This window comes from Hemiscyllium ocellatum, chromosome 12 (assembly GCF_020745735.1).
Source record: "Hemiscyllium ocellatum isolate sHemOce1 chromosome 12, sHemOce1.pat.X.cur, whole genome shotgun sequence".
Taxonomy (NCBI): Eukaryota; Metazoa; Chordata; class Chondrichthyes; order Orectolobiformes; family Hemiscylliidae; genus Hemiscyllium; species Hemiscyllium ocellatum.
In genome coordinates, this window is record NC_083412.1 from 70892885 (window position 1) to 70911578 (window position 18694).

The 18694-nt window shown below is 42.3% G+C and overlaps 1 protein-coding gene across 25 annotated transcripts in view; it reads left to right on the plus strand.

Moving 5' to 3' along the window:
• The window catches only part of LOC132821115 (target of Nesh-SH3-like), a 348093-nt gene that overhangs the window by 118980 nt on the left and 210419 nt on the right, over positions 1–18694 (plus strand). For all 25 annotated transcript variants that reach the window (XM_060833661.1, XM_060833668.1, XM_060833670.1 and 22 more), the window contains one exon: positions 9335–9400. In XM_060833661.1, the coding sequence (XP_060689644.1) occupies positions 9335–9400 (66 nt within the window). The remainder of the gene's footprint in view (positions 1–9334; positions 9401–18694) is intronic.

The following is an 18694-nucleotide window of genomic DNA, read 5'->3' on the forward strand; positions in this document are numbered from 1 at the left end:
ATTGAATCCTGACTTTGTAGCTGTTTTTCGCAAGAAAATGCCAAATTACTCCAAAATGAATCAGTTAAATGTACTGACTACAGTTTAAGCAAGGTTGCTAAAGAATTGTGCCATCAGCTACTTCAAGTGGTTGGAACCTCCCTGTTGATGCCTATCTATAATATTATAATTATCTGTAATAGTCCATTAGAACTTTTGCCTGAAGCCATAGATTAACAACTATTCAACATCACAGTCACGTTCCAGACTATAGACCTCGCATTTAGCAATGCTAAGTGCTGAAAGGGATCTTTGTATCAACATACTGCACACATTGCTGAACTTTTGTTAGGTTAACACCATTCAGTCCTTGTTTTCCCCATCAGTGAGAAGTGTCATCGAGCTACAGAAGCATACAGCACAGAAATGAGCTGTTGGTCCAACACATCCATGCTGACCAGGTTACCTCAAACAGAATTAGTCCCATTTGCCTGTGTTTGGGCCATATCCCTCGAAACTTTTCTTATCCCTGTCACGTGTCCAATATCTTTTAAATGTTGAAATTGTACCCACCTCTACTATCTTCTCTGGCAGCTTGTTCCATATGCAACCACCCTCTGTGTGAAAAAAAATTGTCTCCTAGGTCCCTCCTAAAGCTTTCCCGTCACCTTAAACCTACGCCCTCTTGTTTTGGACTCCACTGCCCTGGGAGGTTAGTCATCCTTTCTATGCCTCATCAGCCCTCATGCCTGATGAACGGCTTATGCCTGAAACGTTGAATTTCCTGTTCCTTGGATGCTGCCTGACCTGCTGCGCTTTTCCAGTAACAAATTTTCAGCATCCTTTCAATGCCCCTCATTATTTTATAAATCTCTATAACGTCATCCCCTGGCCCCCTACACTCCAGAGGAAATGTTTCAGCCTGTCCAGCTTCTGCTTGTAACTCAAACTTTCCAGCCTTGGTAACATCACTTGTAAATCTTTTTGCACCCTTTCCAGTTTAATAACATTCTTCTTACAACAGGTCAGAGATTAGGCCACGTTTGGAGTACTGTGTTCATTTTTGGTTCCCTCCCAAAGAAGGATGTTGTGAAACTTGTATGGGTTCAGAAAAGACTTACCAGGATATTGCCAGGGTTGGAGGATTTGAGCTATAGGGAGAGGTTGAATAGATTGGGGCTGTTTTCCCCAGAGTGTCAGAGGCTGAGGGTGACCTTATGGAAGTTTATAAAATCATGAGGGGTATAGATAGGGTGAATGGACAAGGTCCTGGGGTGGGGGAGTCTAAATCTAGGAAGCCTAGGTTTTTGGTGAGAGGGGAAAGATTTTAAAAGGGACCTAATAGACAGTTTTTCAACAGTGTTTGTATGGAATGAGCTATCAGAGAAAGTGATGGAGACGAGTACAACTACAACATTTAAAACGCATCTGGATGGATATATGAATAGGAAGTGGTTCGAGGGATATAGGCCAAATGCTGGCAGATAGAACTAGATTAATTTAGGATTTCAGATCAGCATGGATGAGTTGGACTGAAGGGTCTCTTTCTGTGCTGTACATTTCTATGACTCTACTTATATGCAATGCTCCAAATGTGGCCTTGCGAATTGTCTTATACAGTTGTAACATAACATAACAACTCCTGTCCTCAAATGCTCTGACTGATAAAGACAACTGTTCTAAATGCCGCTTTCACTACCCTTTTTATCTGTGATGCCACTTTCAAGGAACTATGTACCTGCATCCCAAGGTCTTTCTCTTGACAACAGCCCCCTCCCATAAACTGTTTAAGTCTTGCTCTGATTTGTCTTGCCAAAATGCAACACCTCATTTATCTGAATTAACTTCCAAATACCATTCCTCTGTCCATTGGCCAGGATCAAGATCCCTCTGTATTCTTAGAATATCTTCTTTGCTACCCACTATACCACCAAGTTTGCTGTCATCCACAAAGTTACTAACCATGCCTCCTATATTTGTTTATATAAATGATGAACAACAGTGGACCGAGCCCTAATACTTGGAACACACTGCTGGTCACAGATCTCCAGTCTTAACAACAGCCTTCTACCACCACCCTCTGTCTCATAGCGTCAAGCTAATTTTGTATCCAATTGGCTAGCTTCACTATGACAGTCCCCTGGAGAATTCTCCTACTCTGTAACTGTTCTCAGAAGTAAAACTTTGTTTTGGATTTTTTTGACTATGAATGCCTGAATCCTATCTTTAATGGCTTCAATTTAAACTGCTGTTTGAACCCTTTGGCACAAATTTCTGTGGATATGCATTTCTAGCTTCCCCTATCTCTCAACATTCAAACCAATGTTATGTGGCCTCCAGCAGCAGGTGGTAACAGTGAGGGAAGCACCAAACAGTTAAGTGGGACCCTGTCTTGAGGAAAAGGAGCCTTTGTCAGAATGAGGTATCTTGAGGAGAAAGAGAGACAGGCAAAGGATTTTGTCAATGAGATATCAATTACAGACTTAATTTCATGTAAATTCTCTGTTTTCTTAGTTTAACTTTAATTTCGCTTCATAATTGTAAAGACTCGATGCCTTTAGAATAAAGAATCCATGCTACATGACTTCTAGGTTACTTATGAGCTTTTGTCTCTCATAACACTAACATTAAGCCTGACCAGCATTCTACGTGGTCAATTATAAGATTTCTTTTTCAGCACTCTCCATGCGAATCAATTTGGGACATACTGTGTTTCTTGATTCTTTGAACTTTTTGACAATTGAGAAAGTAACCAGAACTAAGGGATTCAGGCATCTGCAGTCAAAAGATAGTTAATTAAAGTTTAATGTATAAGAATAGACGCTGCTCATGAAAATTCATTAGAGGACTGGCATTCTTAGACCGATCTCTTCAGAAGTAAATAACATTTTAGATTGATGTGTTTTCAAGTAAAATTCTTTGGGAAGTAAGAATTAAAACTGACTGCTATTCATCCATCTAAGATTCACACTGCAAAGAAAAACTCTTTCAAGATCAATCCATGTAATTGAAATCAAGACTCCCCTTGGGCTCTACACATCTCCAAGACCATATAGCTTACCCTGGGTAGTTCTGAAACTGACAATTAGATTTGTTACTTCTCATTGGTAATTTCTTATTTGATCTAATCAAGTAAAACCAGTTTCATAATCCTTCTGGATTTATTGCTTATAGTTCTGAATGCCAAACCAAATATCCTTATTTGTAAGGATTGCAGTCATCCCATCCCTAGTTTAGTGTTAACTCTTAAATCAAAATGACTCCAATCTTGTTATAGACTCCAAATTTAGTTTAATTGTGTTTGACTTATTTTCTCCAGTTAAAATTTAATTTCAATATTAAATATTATAAACAAAAAACTCTGGCCTTGAATGTGGAAATCACAGTGAGATTCAGATTGGGGAACTGTGATACATAAAATTGAATTGCTGGAAAATCTCAGCAATGCAGTTTTGAGAGGACTGCAATGTCAGATGTGTCATTTTCAGATGGGATGTGAAACAGATCCTGACTGCCAGGTCAAGTAAATGTAAAGATACCATGGCACTATTTTGAAGAAGAACAGGAGAGTTAATCCAATGGCCTGGCATGTCTATCAGCCAATCAACATCATAAGAGACACACTACCATATGATTACCCATCTTTATTATAAAAGATATAACAGCAGGATATAAATGTGAGTCTATCATGCCAACGCAAGCAAAGCAGGAACAAATAGAAACAACTCTATACCCATCCCAAGGATGCTGGGTAATCCAAGATGGAGGACGGGAAAAAGATGTGGCTGTCAGAGCTGCTCCTTTTTTGAGGTATTTTATGTGTTGGAGGTGATGTTCTCAAATTCAGGGAGCAGTAGTTACTGATTTACTGTTGCATTGTTTTGGAACTTTGGGGGAAAAAGATCGAAACAATGGCAATTTTAAAAAGGTGGAAGAGAACAAAGGCAGTGACTACATGGTCAGTAAGAGAGAGAAAGAAACCCACACTGCTGTTTGGCACAGCAGTGAATCTGCACAGCCACTGCATTTGTGTTTGAGTGCATGTATTTCTGGACATCAGAATGTGTCTATGAAAAATGAACAAATAGAAAAATTCACAGCTCACCTTGGAAGAACATACATGGGAGAGCTCACAGCACAGGAGTAGATAAATGCATGGCTTTTAGGTGTAACATTGCTGTCATTTTTTAAATAGTGAGTAGAGTGGGTTATTTTTGTTATGTGTCTTCTTGTGATCTGTCTCTTGATTAAAATTTAAAAATACAAAACAAAGGTACTAAAGACATTTGGATGGGTATATGAATAGGAAGGGTTTGGAGAGATATGGACCAGGTGCTGGCAGGTGGGACTAGATTGGGTTGGGATATCTGGTCAGCATGCATGGGTTGGACTGGAGGGTCTCTGTTTCAGTGCTATACATCTCTATGACTCTATAAGTTAGCCAGGAGCACTGTTTTTTAGAGCAGTAAGACTGTGCTATTTTCTGTAGATTGTTAAGGTGCAAAGATAGCCTTTAGTAATGTGATGTGCTCTTCCTGTTGGATGTGGGAGATTAGGGGAAATTTCCATGTTCCAAATGATTCTATCTGCAATAAGTGTTTTTGGTTGTGAATCCTGTCATATCGCATGGATCGGTTGGAATGGCAGTTTGAGGCGATGAAGAATTTACAGGAGCTAGGGGGTGTGAAGGGAGAAAAACCGCAGATGCAGTCAGGCAGATGGGTTAACTTCAGGAAAGATAGGAGAGGGAGGAAAGTAATGCAGGCGTCTCCTGTGGTTATCCCCTTCTCAAACAAGTATGTTGCTTTGGAATATGTGGGGGGTGATGGACTCTCAGGGGAATGTAGCATGAACAGCCAGGTTTCTGGCATTGAAACAGCTCTAGTGTGATAAGGAGTACATTCAGGTTCCAAGCGAATGATTGTAATAGGGAACTCTCTACTCAGGGGCACAGACAGATGTTTCTGTGGCCGACAGTGAGAAATCAGAATGGTGTGTTGCCTCCCTAGTGCCAGGAGCAAGGATATCTCTGAGAGAGTGCAGAATATTCTCATAGGGGAGAGAGATGAGCAGGAGACTGTTGTACACATTGGAACTAATGACATAGGAAGGGAAAAGGATGAGATTCTGAAGGGAGAATATAGGAAATTAAGCAGGAATTCAAAAAGAAAGTCCTTAAGAGTAGTAATATCTGGATTACTGCAGATGCCATGAGCTAGTAAGGGTAGGAATAGGAAGATAGAGCAGATGAATGTGTGGCTGAGGAGCTGGTGCAAGGGAGAAGGGTTCACATTTTTGGATTCATTGGAATCTTTTCTGAGGTAGAAGTGACCGGTATAAGAAGGACAAATTGCACCTGAATTGGAAGGGGACTAATATACTGGGAGAGAGATTTGCTAGAGTTGCTTTGGAGGATTTAAATTAGTAAGGTGGGAGTGTGGGACTCAGTGAGGAAAGAGATCAGTCTGAGACTGGTACAGTTGGGAAAAGGAGCAATTCAAACAGTCAAGGCAGGCAGGGACAAAGCAGAGAATGACATAAATTAAACTGCATTTCTTTCAATGCAAGAGGACTAACAGGGAAGGCAGGTGAACTCATTACATGGTTAGGAACATGGGACAAGGATATCATAGCAATTATGGAGATGTGGCTCAGGGATGGGCAGGACTAGCGGTTTAATGTTGCAGGGTACAAATGCTATAGGAAGAATAGAGGTGGGAGGAGGAGGTGTAAAGTGAAAGAAAGGAGGCGTGTGTGGCACTTTTGATCAGGGATAACATTACTCATTACTTGGGAGGATATTCCTGGGAATATGTCAGGGAAGTTATTTGGGTGGAACTGAGAAATAATAAAGGGGTGTGCCTTATTTGGATTGTGCTATAGACCTGAAAATGTGTTGCTGGAAAAGCGCAGCAGGTCAGGCAGCATCCAAAGAGCAGGAGAATTGATGTTTTGGGCATGAGCCCTTCTTCAGGAATGAGGAGAGTGTGCCAGGCAGGCTAAGATAAAAGGTAAGGAGGAGGAACTTGGGGGAGGGGCGTTGGAAATGCGATAGGTGGAAGGAGGTCAAGGTGAGGGTGATAGGCCGGAGTGGGGGTGGGGGCGGAGAGGTCAGGAAGAAGATTGCAGTTTAGGAAGGCGGTGCTGAGTTTGAGGGATTTGACTGAGACAAGGTGGGGGGAGGAGAAATGAGGAAACTGGAGAAATCTAGGATCATCCCTTGTGGTTGGAGGGTTCCTAGGTGGAAGATGAGGCGCTCTTCCTCTAGCCGTCGTGTTGCTATGGTCTGGCGATGGAGGAGTCCAAGGACCTGCATGTCCTTGGTGGAGTGGGAGGGGGAGTTAAAATGTTGAGCCACGGGGTGGTTGGGTTGGTTGGTCCGGGTGTCCCAGAGGTGTCCCAGAGTTGTTCCCTGAAACGTTCCGCAAGTAGGCGGCCTGTCTCCCCAATATAATGGAAGCTACAGTGGATGCAGTAAATGATGTGTGTGGAGGTGCAGGTGAATTTGTGGCAGATATGGAAGGATCCCTTGGGGCCTTGGAGGGATGTAAGGGGGGAGGTATGAACGCAAGTTTTGCATTTCTTGCAAAACATCGAAACATCGATTCTCCTGCTCTTTGGATGCTGCCTGACCTGCTGCGCTTTTCCAGCAACACATTTCCAGCTCTGATCTCCAGCATCTGCAGTCCTCACTTTCTCCTTGTGCTATAGACCCCCTAATAGTCAATGGGAAATTGAGAAACTAATTTTGTAAGGAGATTTCAATTATCTGTAAGAATAATAGGGTGGCTATAGTAGGGGGTTTTAACTTACCAAACATAGACTGGGACTGCCATTATGTTAAGGATTTAAATGATTCTGTATGTACATGTACCTCTTAGAGAAGGTGCAAATAGGGAAATAAGGACAACTTGGTGACTACGTTGTCAGTGGAGAAGCACTTTGAGGCCAGCGACCATTATTCCATTAGTTTTAAAATAGTGATAGAATAGCATAGACTAGATCTAAAAGTTAAAGTCATAAATTTCAGGAAGGCCAAATTTGACAGTATTAGGCAAGAACTTTCAAATATTGATTGGGTGCAGATGTTCGCAGGTGAAATGATGGTTGGGAAGTGGGAAGCCTTCAAAAATGAGATAACCTGAGTCCAGAGACAGTATGTTCATGTTAGGGTGAAAGGCAAGGCTGGTAGGCATAGGGAATGCTGGATGGCTAGAGAAATTGAGGTGGACCATTGGGGTATCTTCTGGAGAATGTGGGAACCCAAGGGGCAGGAGGTTTGCTGGAGCTCTTCAGGGGTGTTGGAAACTGGAGCTATGGATCAGATGATGGTGTAGGTAATGTACATCTTATACAGAGTGCAGAGAGTCAGTGAGAAGGGATAGGCACGTGATAGGACAAAGGTGCAGTCAGTGTGATGGGTTGAAGTGTGTCTATTTTAATGCAAGATGTACTAGGAATAAGAGTAATGAACTTAGAGCATGGATCAGTACTTGGAACTATGATATTGTGGCCATAATGGAGATTTGGATATCATATGGGCAGGAATAGTTGTTGGATGTTCCAGGGTTTAGAAGTTTCAAAATGAATTGGGGAGGTGGGGAGTGTAAAGAGGTGGAGGAGTGATATTGCTAATCAGGGGTAGTATCATAGCCCCAGTAAAGAGTAAAGGAGGCCATTGAGGAAGGTTTGTCTACAGAGTTAGCACGGGTGGAAGTCATAAACAGCAGAAGAGCAGTCACTTTATTGGCTCGAAGGTAGAAGACAGAGGATAGTGATGGCGGGTTGCTTTTCAGTCTGGAGGCCTGTGACCAGAGGTGTGCCACAAGGATTGGTGCTGGGTCCACTGCTTCTCGTCATTTATATAAATGATTTGGATGTGAACAGAGGAGGTATAGTTAGTAAGTTTTCAGATGACGCCAAAAGTGCAGGTGTCGTGGACAGCAAAGGAGGTTACCTCAGACTACAAAAGGATCTTGGTCAAATGGGCCAATGCACCAAGGAGTGGCAGATGGAGTTTAATTTAGATAATGTGAGGTGCTGCATTTTGGAAAGGCAAATCAGGGCAGGACTTATACACTTAATGGAAATGTCCTAGGAAGTGTTGCTGAACGAAGACCTTTGAGTGCAGGTCATAGTTCCTTGAAAGTGGAGTCTAATGTAGATAGAATATTGAAGAAGGCGTTCCTTTATTGGTCAGAGCATTGAGTATATGATTTGGGAGGTCCAAATGCAGCTGTACAGGACATTGGTTAGGCCACTTTTGGAATATTGTGTGAAATTCTGGTCTCCCTGCTATACGAAAGATGTTGTGAAACTTGAAAAGGTTCAGAAAATATTTACAAGGATGTGGCAGGGTTGGAGGATTTCAGCCAAAGGGAGAGACTGAGCAGGCTGGGTCTGTTTTCCCTGCAGTGTTGGAGGTTGAGGGGTGACCTTATGGAGGTTAATAAAATCACGAGGGGCATGGATAGGATAAATAGATAAAAGTCTTTTGCCTGAGTTGGCAGAGTCCAGAACCAGAGACCATAGGTTTAAGGTGAGCAGAGAAAGATTTAAAAGGGACCTAAGGGGTATGTAAGGAATGATTTGCCAGAGGAAGTGGTGGAGGCTGGTACAATTGCAACATTTAAAAGACATCTGGATACATAAATAGGAAGGGCTTTGAGGAATATGGGCCAAATGCTGACAAATGTGAATAGATTAATTTACAATTTCTGGTCAGCAAGGGTTTGTTTCCATATCAATAACACAAGTATTCAAGATTAATTCATATCTGCTTGTTTAAATATTGGATAAGGCAAGTTTGACCTTACCTAGGAGGACATCCAAGACAGATAAACCTTCTGAAACACTGGGTTCCCAGATGAATAGTGATGAAATTGAGTGCTGTTAAAAATACATTGTTTCAGGTAGGTGAGCTGCTTGTGTATTAAACAAACTGCTTGAATCAAATATTAATAGGGTGGCTGTAAGTTTTGTACCCTTTCACCCAACCTCTCCAGATTTGAAGACCTGGTTGCTCCCTTATGATTTACGATATGAGAGAGTTGGATTTCTTGTTCAAAACCTTCCTGTGCGGCAACAAAATAGCTGAAGAAATCCTGATAAACATATGACCATCTGATAATGTTATGGCTTCTGGAATAATTGTTTCCTGAAAACCAGGGAAATCACAGACAATATTGTCTTTCAAACACAACTTGCTTTGTTACAAGTTTATATAGATTCCAAAATCAGGGACATAGAAGTGAACCAGCAATTGATTATATAATGACAATGTGTACATTAGTAATTAAAACAATATATTTGCTTCTGTGATATATTTCATGGATACTTCCCTTTATATTTCTAGCACAAAATGGAACAAATTGGATAAGATTCCCCAAAAAGCCGACTGTTAATACACATGTGGTCTTAGGTAGGTTACAAATTAAAATTATTAACCTCTTTTTAATCCACATATATTTGGCATGATGAGTTATTTGGAGAATCTGTGTAATGTGATCATAAGCTGAATGTTTCTGTATCAAAATATGTCTAAATTGTTATTAATTCTTTTGTTTGCCAAGTTGTTTAAAAATAAAATGTATATTTAGGAATAGTGGGTTTGCAGCATTGAAGTATGTGAACATTTTACCAAGGATAAAGTGGAATTTAACTTTGAATTGAAGCATTGAAAGTAACAACTATATTATCACAGAAACCATGTGATCTGAATTTTCAATGATTGCATATCATTAAGTTTATGTTTCAGGTTTACTTGCTAATTGGTATAAATTTCTGCTTAACATACAGTATGGCAAAAGTTTGCACACATCATCTGTAAATCTCTTTATTGATGGGGTAACTCTTGTCTATTCAGTCTTATTTGCATTTTTTGTCACCTAATATCTGCAGAGCTATGATCATGTGCTTGTAGTGGGGGTCCACTTTTGTTTGCATCATAGGCTAGAGAATATTGTAGACCCATCAATGACACATGCTTCCCTGCTGTGAGTGTGGAATTAAGAAATTAAGGTGGAGACTGCAGATGCAAATCCCTTTAGAATCATGAATGAACCAGAGCCCATTCTGCATAGATTCATGTAAATCAGTTTGGGCGTGTCAAGAATCCCAATGTCTTCATTGAGAACAGTAGAATGAAGATTTAGCTTGAGATTTGGCAACAATATCTAACCCTGTTGCATGACTAATGCTGCACTTGAAGTGCAGGAGATAAGATTGTAGGATATGTGATCCAGTTGAAATATCTATCCACCTTGACTGTCCATGGAAGACTTCATGTTCAAACTCATAGCTTAACTGGCCAGTATAACAGTAACTTTGAGAGATTATTAATAATAGGATTTTCTTGGGAAACCTAGTTGATTGTCCATTGAGATGACCATCCTTTGTGCCTTTAGTTTTCCACTCTTGACAGTGAGTTAAATATTAGGAGAAAGTGAGGACTGCTGATGCTGGAGATCAGAGCTGAAAATGTGTTGCTGGGAAAGCGCAGCAGGTCAGGCAGCATCCAAGGAGCAGGAGAATCGACGTTTCAGGCATGAGCCCTTCTTCAGTTAAATATTGTCAGGATATAGGCCCCCAGCAGTTATTGGTAATGCTTCTGCTGTTGCCATTGATACTTTTCTTTTTTTTTGTTTCCTTATTTGCCTCATTATTATTCCTTTTATTTTAAACTTGACAAATGGGATAATGAGTAAAAAATGAGGTCTGCAGATGCTGGAGATCACAGCTGCAAATGTGTTGCTGGTCAAAGCACAGCAGGCCAGGCAGCATCTCAGGAATAGAGAATTCGACGTTTCGAGCATAAGCCCTTCATCAGGAATAAGAGAGAGAGAGAGCCAAGCAGGCTAAGATAAAGGGTAGGGAGGAGGGACTAGGGGGAGGGGCGATGGAGGTGGGATAGGTGGAAGGAGGTCAAGGTGAGGGTGAGGAGCCTCAGTCGGTTCCCTCAACTCAGCACCGCCCTCCTAACCTGCAATCCTCTTCCTGACCTCTCCGCCCCCACCCCACTCCGGCCTATCACCCTCACCTTGACCTCCTTCCACCTATCCCACCTCCATCGCCCCTCCCCCTAGTCCCTCCTCCCTACCCTTTATCTTAGCCTGCTTGGCTCTCTCTCTCTCTTATTCCTGATGAAGGGCTTATGCTCGAAACGTCGAATTCTCTATTCCTGAGATGCTGCCTGGCCTGCTGTGCTTTGACCAGCAACACATTTGCAGCAAATGGGATAATGATACAAGGAATCACTTCTCTTTCCACTCTAACACAGACCTTCTGAAAAGAAGTGTGAGACTTGATACATTAACTCTATGTTTAGAAACAGGAAAGGAGAAGTCACCCTGTTAGGAGTTTTCTATAGGCATCCAAAAAGTTCCAGAGGTATAGAGGAAAAAATTGCAAAGATGATTCTGGATAGGAGTGAAAGTAACAGGCTAGTTGTTATGGGTCTTTAACTTTCCTAATATTGACTGGAAATGAGTTTTGAGATGATTTGTAGATCAGATTGAGGTTCTGGATGTAGGTTTGCTCACTGAGCTGCAAGGTTCATTTTCAAACATTTCATCACCATTCTAGGACAAGCCAAACAGAGACTTGCACGAGAATTCCTAGAAGCATGACATTCCAACTGAAACTCTATCAACAAACATATTGACATGGATCCCATTTACCATCCCTTTAGAAAAAGAACAGGAAATAATATCACCTCAGGAAATGACATCATCAATCCAAGGAAACCCAAACATAAAGAGAAAGTGGGCTACACCACCAGTGCTTCATCCAGAGACTCACTGAAAATGTTACCTAGTATGGTGACGAAACAGCTGAAAACCAGCCTTCCAGTTCAGCGAGCAAACCTACATCCAATGACTGGAAACGCTATTATTCAAGTACCTTAGATGGGTTAGATTTTGTCCAATGTGTGCAGGAGGGTTTCCTGACATAGTATGTAGATAGGCCAACAAGAGGCGAGGTCACATTGGATTTGGTAAAGGATAGTTATCCAGGGCAGGTGTTAGGTTTGGAACTAGCTGAGCACTTTGGTGATAGTGATCATAATTCGGTTAAGTTTCTTTTAGCGATGGAAAGGGATAGGTATATACCATAGGGCAGGACTTTTGCTGGGCAAAAGGCAATTATGATGTAATTAGGCAAGATTTAGGATGCATAGGATGGGGAAGGAAACTGCATGAGATGGACACGATTGAAATGTGGAGCGTATTCAAGGAACAGCTACTGCGTGTCTCTGATAAGTATGTACCTGTCAGACAGGGAGGAAGTGGTTGAATGAAGGAACCTTGGTTTGCTAAAGAAGTTGAATCTCTTGTCAAGAGGAAGAAGAAGACTTATGTAAAGAGGAGATATGATGGCTCAGTTAGGGAGTTTAAGAGTTACAAGTTAGCCAGGAAGAACCTAAAAAGAGAGCTAAGAAGAGCCAGGAGGGGACATGAGAAGTCTTTGGCGGATAGGATCAAGGAAAACCCTAAAGTTTTCTATAATTGTGTCAGTAATAAAAGAATGATGAGAGTAGGATTAGGTCTGTCAAGGACATAGTGGGAAGTTGTGCATGGAGTCCAAAGAGATAAGAGAGGCGCTAAATGAATATTTTTCATTGTATTTACACAGGAAAATGACAATATTGTTGAGAATGCTGACATACAGACTATTAGGCTAGACGGGATTAATGTTCATAAGGAAGAGATATTAGCAATTCTGGAAAGTGTGAAAATACTTAAGACCCCTGGACTGGTTGAGATTTATCCTAGAATTCTGTGGGAAGCCAGGGAGGAGATTGCAGAGTCTTTGGCTTTGATCTTTATGTCATCATTATCAACAGAATAGTTCCAGAAGACTGGAGGATAGCAAATGTTGTCTCCTTGTTCAAGAAGGGGGGTAGAGATAACTCTGGTAACTATGATGTTTTGACGTATTTTGGCGCATAGTTGGTGTCGTATCTCCTTGTTGGTCCCACTGGTAAGCTTAGTAGCCTTAGCTACTGAGTGACAAAACGAAGAGAAAAAGTACGAGACAGCTGTGGTCCACGCAGACCTGCTTTCAAAAAACCATGAGGTTTCCATTTTCAATGGAGCAGTCTGGCTGGGAAGCATCCCAGATGAACAACCTCCCTGCAGCCTCAACCACAACTGCAAGCTGTGTTAAATCATCAAGTTGTACATGTGCCTGCTTAACAAAACCGGCAACAAGGTCCATCTCGATTTAAACTGAGACAGCGACCTTGAGACGATGCCTCCTGCCTTACGTGGAGCTGAGCCCAGCCACCCCTCCCAGGGTGCCGGCTCGTCCAGTAATGGATGACTTAAAAAAACATCGGAAAAGGGACCGTGAGGGCGGCCCACCCTCCACACGGGATAAGCACAGCTTCCCAGACCTTCTACAACAAGAGTTATCAAACTTTGATACAGGGCACAGACTATATGGTGAGAGCGACTATAACTGAGACTGGTGATATGACAACTGGGACAACTGCCTTCATGGAAGGAGTTGTTTTTGAGCCAGTATATGACAGAACATCTGTGGAGGTAATTATCCACTACCCTGTCGCCGGGCTGTTTTACAAGGATTGCAACACCCCCTTCCCACGGTGATCCTGTTTAAGACCGATATGACTAAGATGCACAACATCAAGAACTTCTGAACAACATGTTCATGTTGCGACAAAGTAGGAGAGTATCATGCAATCTTCTGCCATTACCCAAATGCAAAGGCAAGAACAGCAACCCCCGCCCCCCCCCACCCCAACAGGGAACTTTGCATGCAGCGCATGTGACCAACAGTTTACAATTCAGCTGGTCAATGCAAGAGGCATCGACACCCTATTCTATGGAGTGAAAAACGCCTCAAAACTGCACACAAGGTCAAGGGAAAACCAGGGAGAAGTGATCGCATATGGTCACAGGAGGAGGTGGCACTGCTGAGGGAACCAGAAGTGAGATTTGCAGGATCCAAATTCATAAGTAAATCGATTGCCAGCATCCATAAAATGAAAATACTCAAGCAAATCTCAGACAAGCGCAGAATTCTTGCAAACTCCCCGGAGGCCCAAACCCTAAACGAGTCAACCTTAACTAATGACTCGCAAGATTCAGAGGTGGAGAATGTCCAGGAAATTTCTGATGATCAAAGTCTGGGCCAAAGAGACTGCCAAAGAACACTGGCCTCAATCCCTAAGCATAGGGATGTAGACGACCAGCTAACACAAGCTGAGGAGCTCTTGAGTGCGAGGAACGACCCGGACACTCTTGCCCTAAGGGTAGGACTGATGGAAAGTATAACCGACCTACTAATGAATAGTAGGGAGAGACAGAAAAAACAAAAACACCAGGCCAAAAAGTACAAAAAGACCAGTAAGAATACCGGGACTAAGAAAAGATGGGCAGCACGTAGAGCGCTGTTTAGAACGACACAGCAGCTCTACAAAACCAACTGGCACCAACTAACTCACGAGATCATGGGGACACCGATTTCATCCCTTGTCCTCTCTCAAAAGAGGAATTGGAGGCATGTTTCCGTGTGAAGCTGTCGATACCAAACCAGAAATCAAACATCAGTAAGTATGCCCCATGCACCGGGAAAGTAGACGACGGATCCTTGATGAAACCCATAGGGGTAGAAGAGGTGGAGTCAGCCATCAAGGGTATAGATGAGCCCAGTGCAACTGGACCAGACGGCCTGAAACTGAAGGACATGCAATCAATCCATGAGGAGAAGGAAACCTGTCTACCCCGCCTCTTCTCCCTGTGGCTCAGATCAAGCACGATACCCGAATTACTGGAAAAGAGTTGAACGATTCCTAAGTGTGAGGATAAAGACCGCCTGAAAAACATCGACAATTGGCAACCAATAACTATTGATCCGACGCTGTCACGACTGTTAACGAAAATAATGGCAAAACGCCTCAGTGAAACAGTCAAAATTGACACCAGGTAAAAGGGGTTCTTAGCAGCCACTCCCAGATGCAATGAACACATTTTCATCCTCGAAAAAATCATTAAGGGAGCAAAGCATAACCACAAGGACTTTGCAGTTGTCTTTGTCGATCTGGCAAAAGTGTTTGACTTGGTTGGGCACAAGCTACTACTGAAAGCTTTACAAAGTGCACAACTCCCCAAAGCCTTTGTAAGTCTGATCAAAGATTTTTCCACCGGCAACACAACCATGGTGGAAGGGAACGGTAACTGTACCACCCCAATAAATATTGAGAGGGGCGTAAAGCAGGGTGACCCGCTTTCACCAATTTTATTGAACATCGCTCTGGATCCTCTGTATGCTCTCTGGAGAAGTCCAACTCAGGGTTGCCATGCCCCTGGGCGGCAGAAGAGCCAACTGCTCGACTTTGGCCTTCACGGATGACATTGTTCTTCTGAGGGAGTCTCGCACTAGAATGGCTAGGGATCTGAAGCTGCTCTAGTCATACTGTGACCATACAATTCTCAGTATTAACATCGCAAAGATGAAGGGATTCTACTTTACATTTAAAAGGAAGACCTTCTTATACAATCACTTTGCAAACTGGAAGCTGCGAAATGAATCCATAGCCTATATACCCCCAGGTGACACAGAGAAGTACCTGGGTGCCCATATCGATCCGTGGGAAGGTGTGGCAGAAGGGGAGTGGGAGGAGAAGCTTAAGACCTGGGTTAAAGGAATACAAGCAGCATCTTTCCAACCAAGGCAATGGCTAGAAATCCTTAAAACACATGTTACCCACAAACTATATTTCCATCTGATCCTATCCGAAGCATCTCAGTGTACTCTCATAAAACTGGACCAGATCATCCATAATGCCACAAAACAATTCCTCCACCTTCCACATCATACTGCTGATATAGTCCTGTATGCCAGCAACAGGAACGGCGGTCTAAGCGTTCCAAATGTGGAGGTGCACATTACATCCGCTATTGAGATATCCAGTGATGTGATAATTCGGGTCTCCTTTCAGCATAAAGGAGAATGCAACACAGACACCGTTGTGGGACTGAGCAAGCTCAAAGTCCTTAAAGAAATTGAAAAATTCCTACCTAGCAGCCAAAATGGCAGCGAAGAGGAAATGGACCCGATGAACCACATCCAAGCCATCATGCCAGCACTCCAGGAGGAAGACCCTGGGACAGAAACCACCCAACACATATGCAGGATGGAGAGAATGGGAATTTGAAAAGTGGCGAAAGCTGGAATGTCAAGGGGCAGGCACCTAGTAGTTTAGAGATGGCAAGATCTCTAATTCATGGCTAGAAGTTGCAATTCAACAGAAATCCCCTCTGTTTATAAACAGCTTGCTCCTGTGGTGTTATCTATACCCGACAAGAACCACTCTATCTCGGGGAAGTCCAAATAGAAACAAAATTTGCCAAAGGTGTGAGACAACAATTGAGACCATTTTGCACATCTCATCATGCTGCCCATTTGTCAAAAATGCTCAGATAAAACGCCATAATATCACAGACCAGCTGCAAAACCATGTCAGTAAGTATGGCTGGACATCATACATGGAGCCCAGATTATTTGCAAAAGATGGCTCACTGTGGAAGCCTGATCTTATATTCAAGAAAGATCAAAAGATCATGGTAGTAGGTGTCACGGTGTGGTACAAGAATGACAGTAAAACACTGGAAATGGCATGGTGTGAGAAAAGCGAAAATACAAACACCTTGACGCTGAGATAATGGAATTGACGGGAGGCTCAGAACCCAAGCACTTCAACTTCACGGTGAGTGCACAAGGCAAGTGGCTGGGCCTGAATAACAGCCTGAGGAAATTCCTCGGCATTGAAAGGTTCAAAACATTCCCCACAAAGACATCCAGACTCACGATATCACTGACACTCGAATTGTTATAAGTGAGCAAACTACCCTAGCCGGCTCCGGCTGGAGACTAGGATTGGCCAATCCCCACCAAAACAAAAATAAAAATAAAAAACAGGAGCGCCGATCCACCTACACCATGATCAGTCTGACTCCAGACTAATGGAGGATCACCAATACCCAAGCTTCATATAACACCAGTATCACCGTGGCCCTTGGCCTGTGGTGATGCTAGAGAGCCCAAAACATCGACAAGCGATGTAAAGACTCAAGAAAGACACTCTTGTGAGTGTTTCAAAGTAGACCAGAGAGCCTTACTTCAGTTGTGGGTAAAGTTTTGGAATGGATTATAAAAAAGAGGATTTATAATCATCTAGAAAGGAATGGATAATAAAAAAGAGGATTTATAATCATCTAGAAAGGAATAAGTTGATTAGGGATAGTCAACCTGGTTTCGTGAAAAGTCGGTCATGCCTCACAAACCTCAGTGAATTCTTTTGAGAAGGTGACCAAGCAGGTGAATGAGGGTAAAGCGGCTGATTTGATGTATATGGATTTCAGTAAAGCATTTGATAAGGTTCCCCTCGATAGGCTATTGCACAAAATTCAGAGGCATGGGATTGAGGGTGATTTAGCAGCTTGGATCAGAAATTAGCTGAAAGAAGACAGGGGGTGGTGGTTGATGGGAAATGTTCATCCTAGAGTTCATTTACTAATGGTGTACCACAAGGATCTGTTTTGGGGTCATTGCTGTTTGTCATTTTTATAAATGACCTGGATAAAGGCATAGAAGGATAGGTTAATAAATTCATGGATGACACTAAAGTCGGTGGAGTTATGGACATTGCAGGAAGATGTTGCAGATTACAATGGGACATACAGAAGCTGCAGAGATGGGCAGAGAGGTTTCAAATGCGGAAAAGTGTGAGGTGATTCATTTTGGAAGGAGTAACAGGAATACAGAGTACTGGGCTCATGGTAAAATTTCTGGCAGTGCAGATGGACAGAAAGATCTCTGTGTCCATGTGCATAGATCCCTAAACGTTGCTACCCAGGTTGATAGTGTTGTTAAGAAGGTGTACGGTATGTTAGCTTATATTGGTAGAGTAATTGAGTTTCAGAGCCATGAGGTCATGTAGCAGCTTTTCAAAACTCTTGTGCTGCTACATTTGGAGCATAGCATACAGTTCTAGTTGCCACATTATAGGAAGGACCTGAAAGCATTGGAAAGAGTTCAGAAGAGATTTACCAGGATGTTCCCTGATATGGAGGGAAGGCTTACAAGGAAATGCTGAGGGACTTGAGGCATTAGAGAAAAGAAGGTTAAGGGGTGACTTAATTGAGACGTACATGATGGTCAGAGGATTAGATAGGGTGGACAGTGAGAGCCTTTTTCCTCAAATGAGGATAGTTAGCACAAGGGAACATAGCTTTCAACTGAGGGGTGATAGATGTAGGACAGATGTCAGAGGTAGATTCTTTACTCAGAGAGTAGTAAGGGCAAGGATCTCCAAGTAATTTAGCAGGAGTTAGAACTAGCAGCACAGAAATAGATCATTCAACCCAGTCATCTCTGCTGGTGCTTCTGTTGTTTACAAAGCTCCTCCAAACCAAATAACTTATAGTCACGGTATCAAAGCTTAGTCTTAGTTTGGTTTGCTCAAAGTGTGCAAACAATTTAAAAGTATCAAAGTACATCTTTTGTAAGTTGAACTTTTCCTTTACATTTGACTTATTTGGTACTTTGTTGATAACAAATTGATTAATTTCTAAGCTCTAAAACTTGCATTGAAGTATATGTGCACTCATTAAAAACATCTGAAGCATCATTAAATATTGACTATTTGCTTACAATGAAGTTACTAAAATTTAGTAGCCCCCTCGTC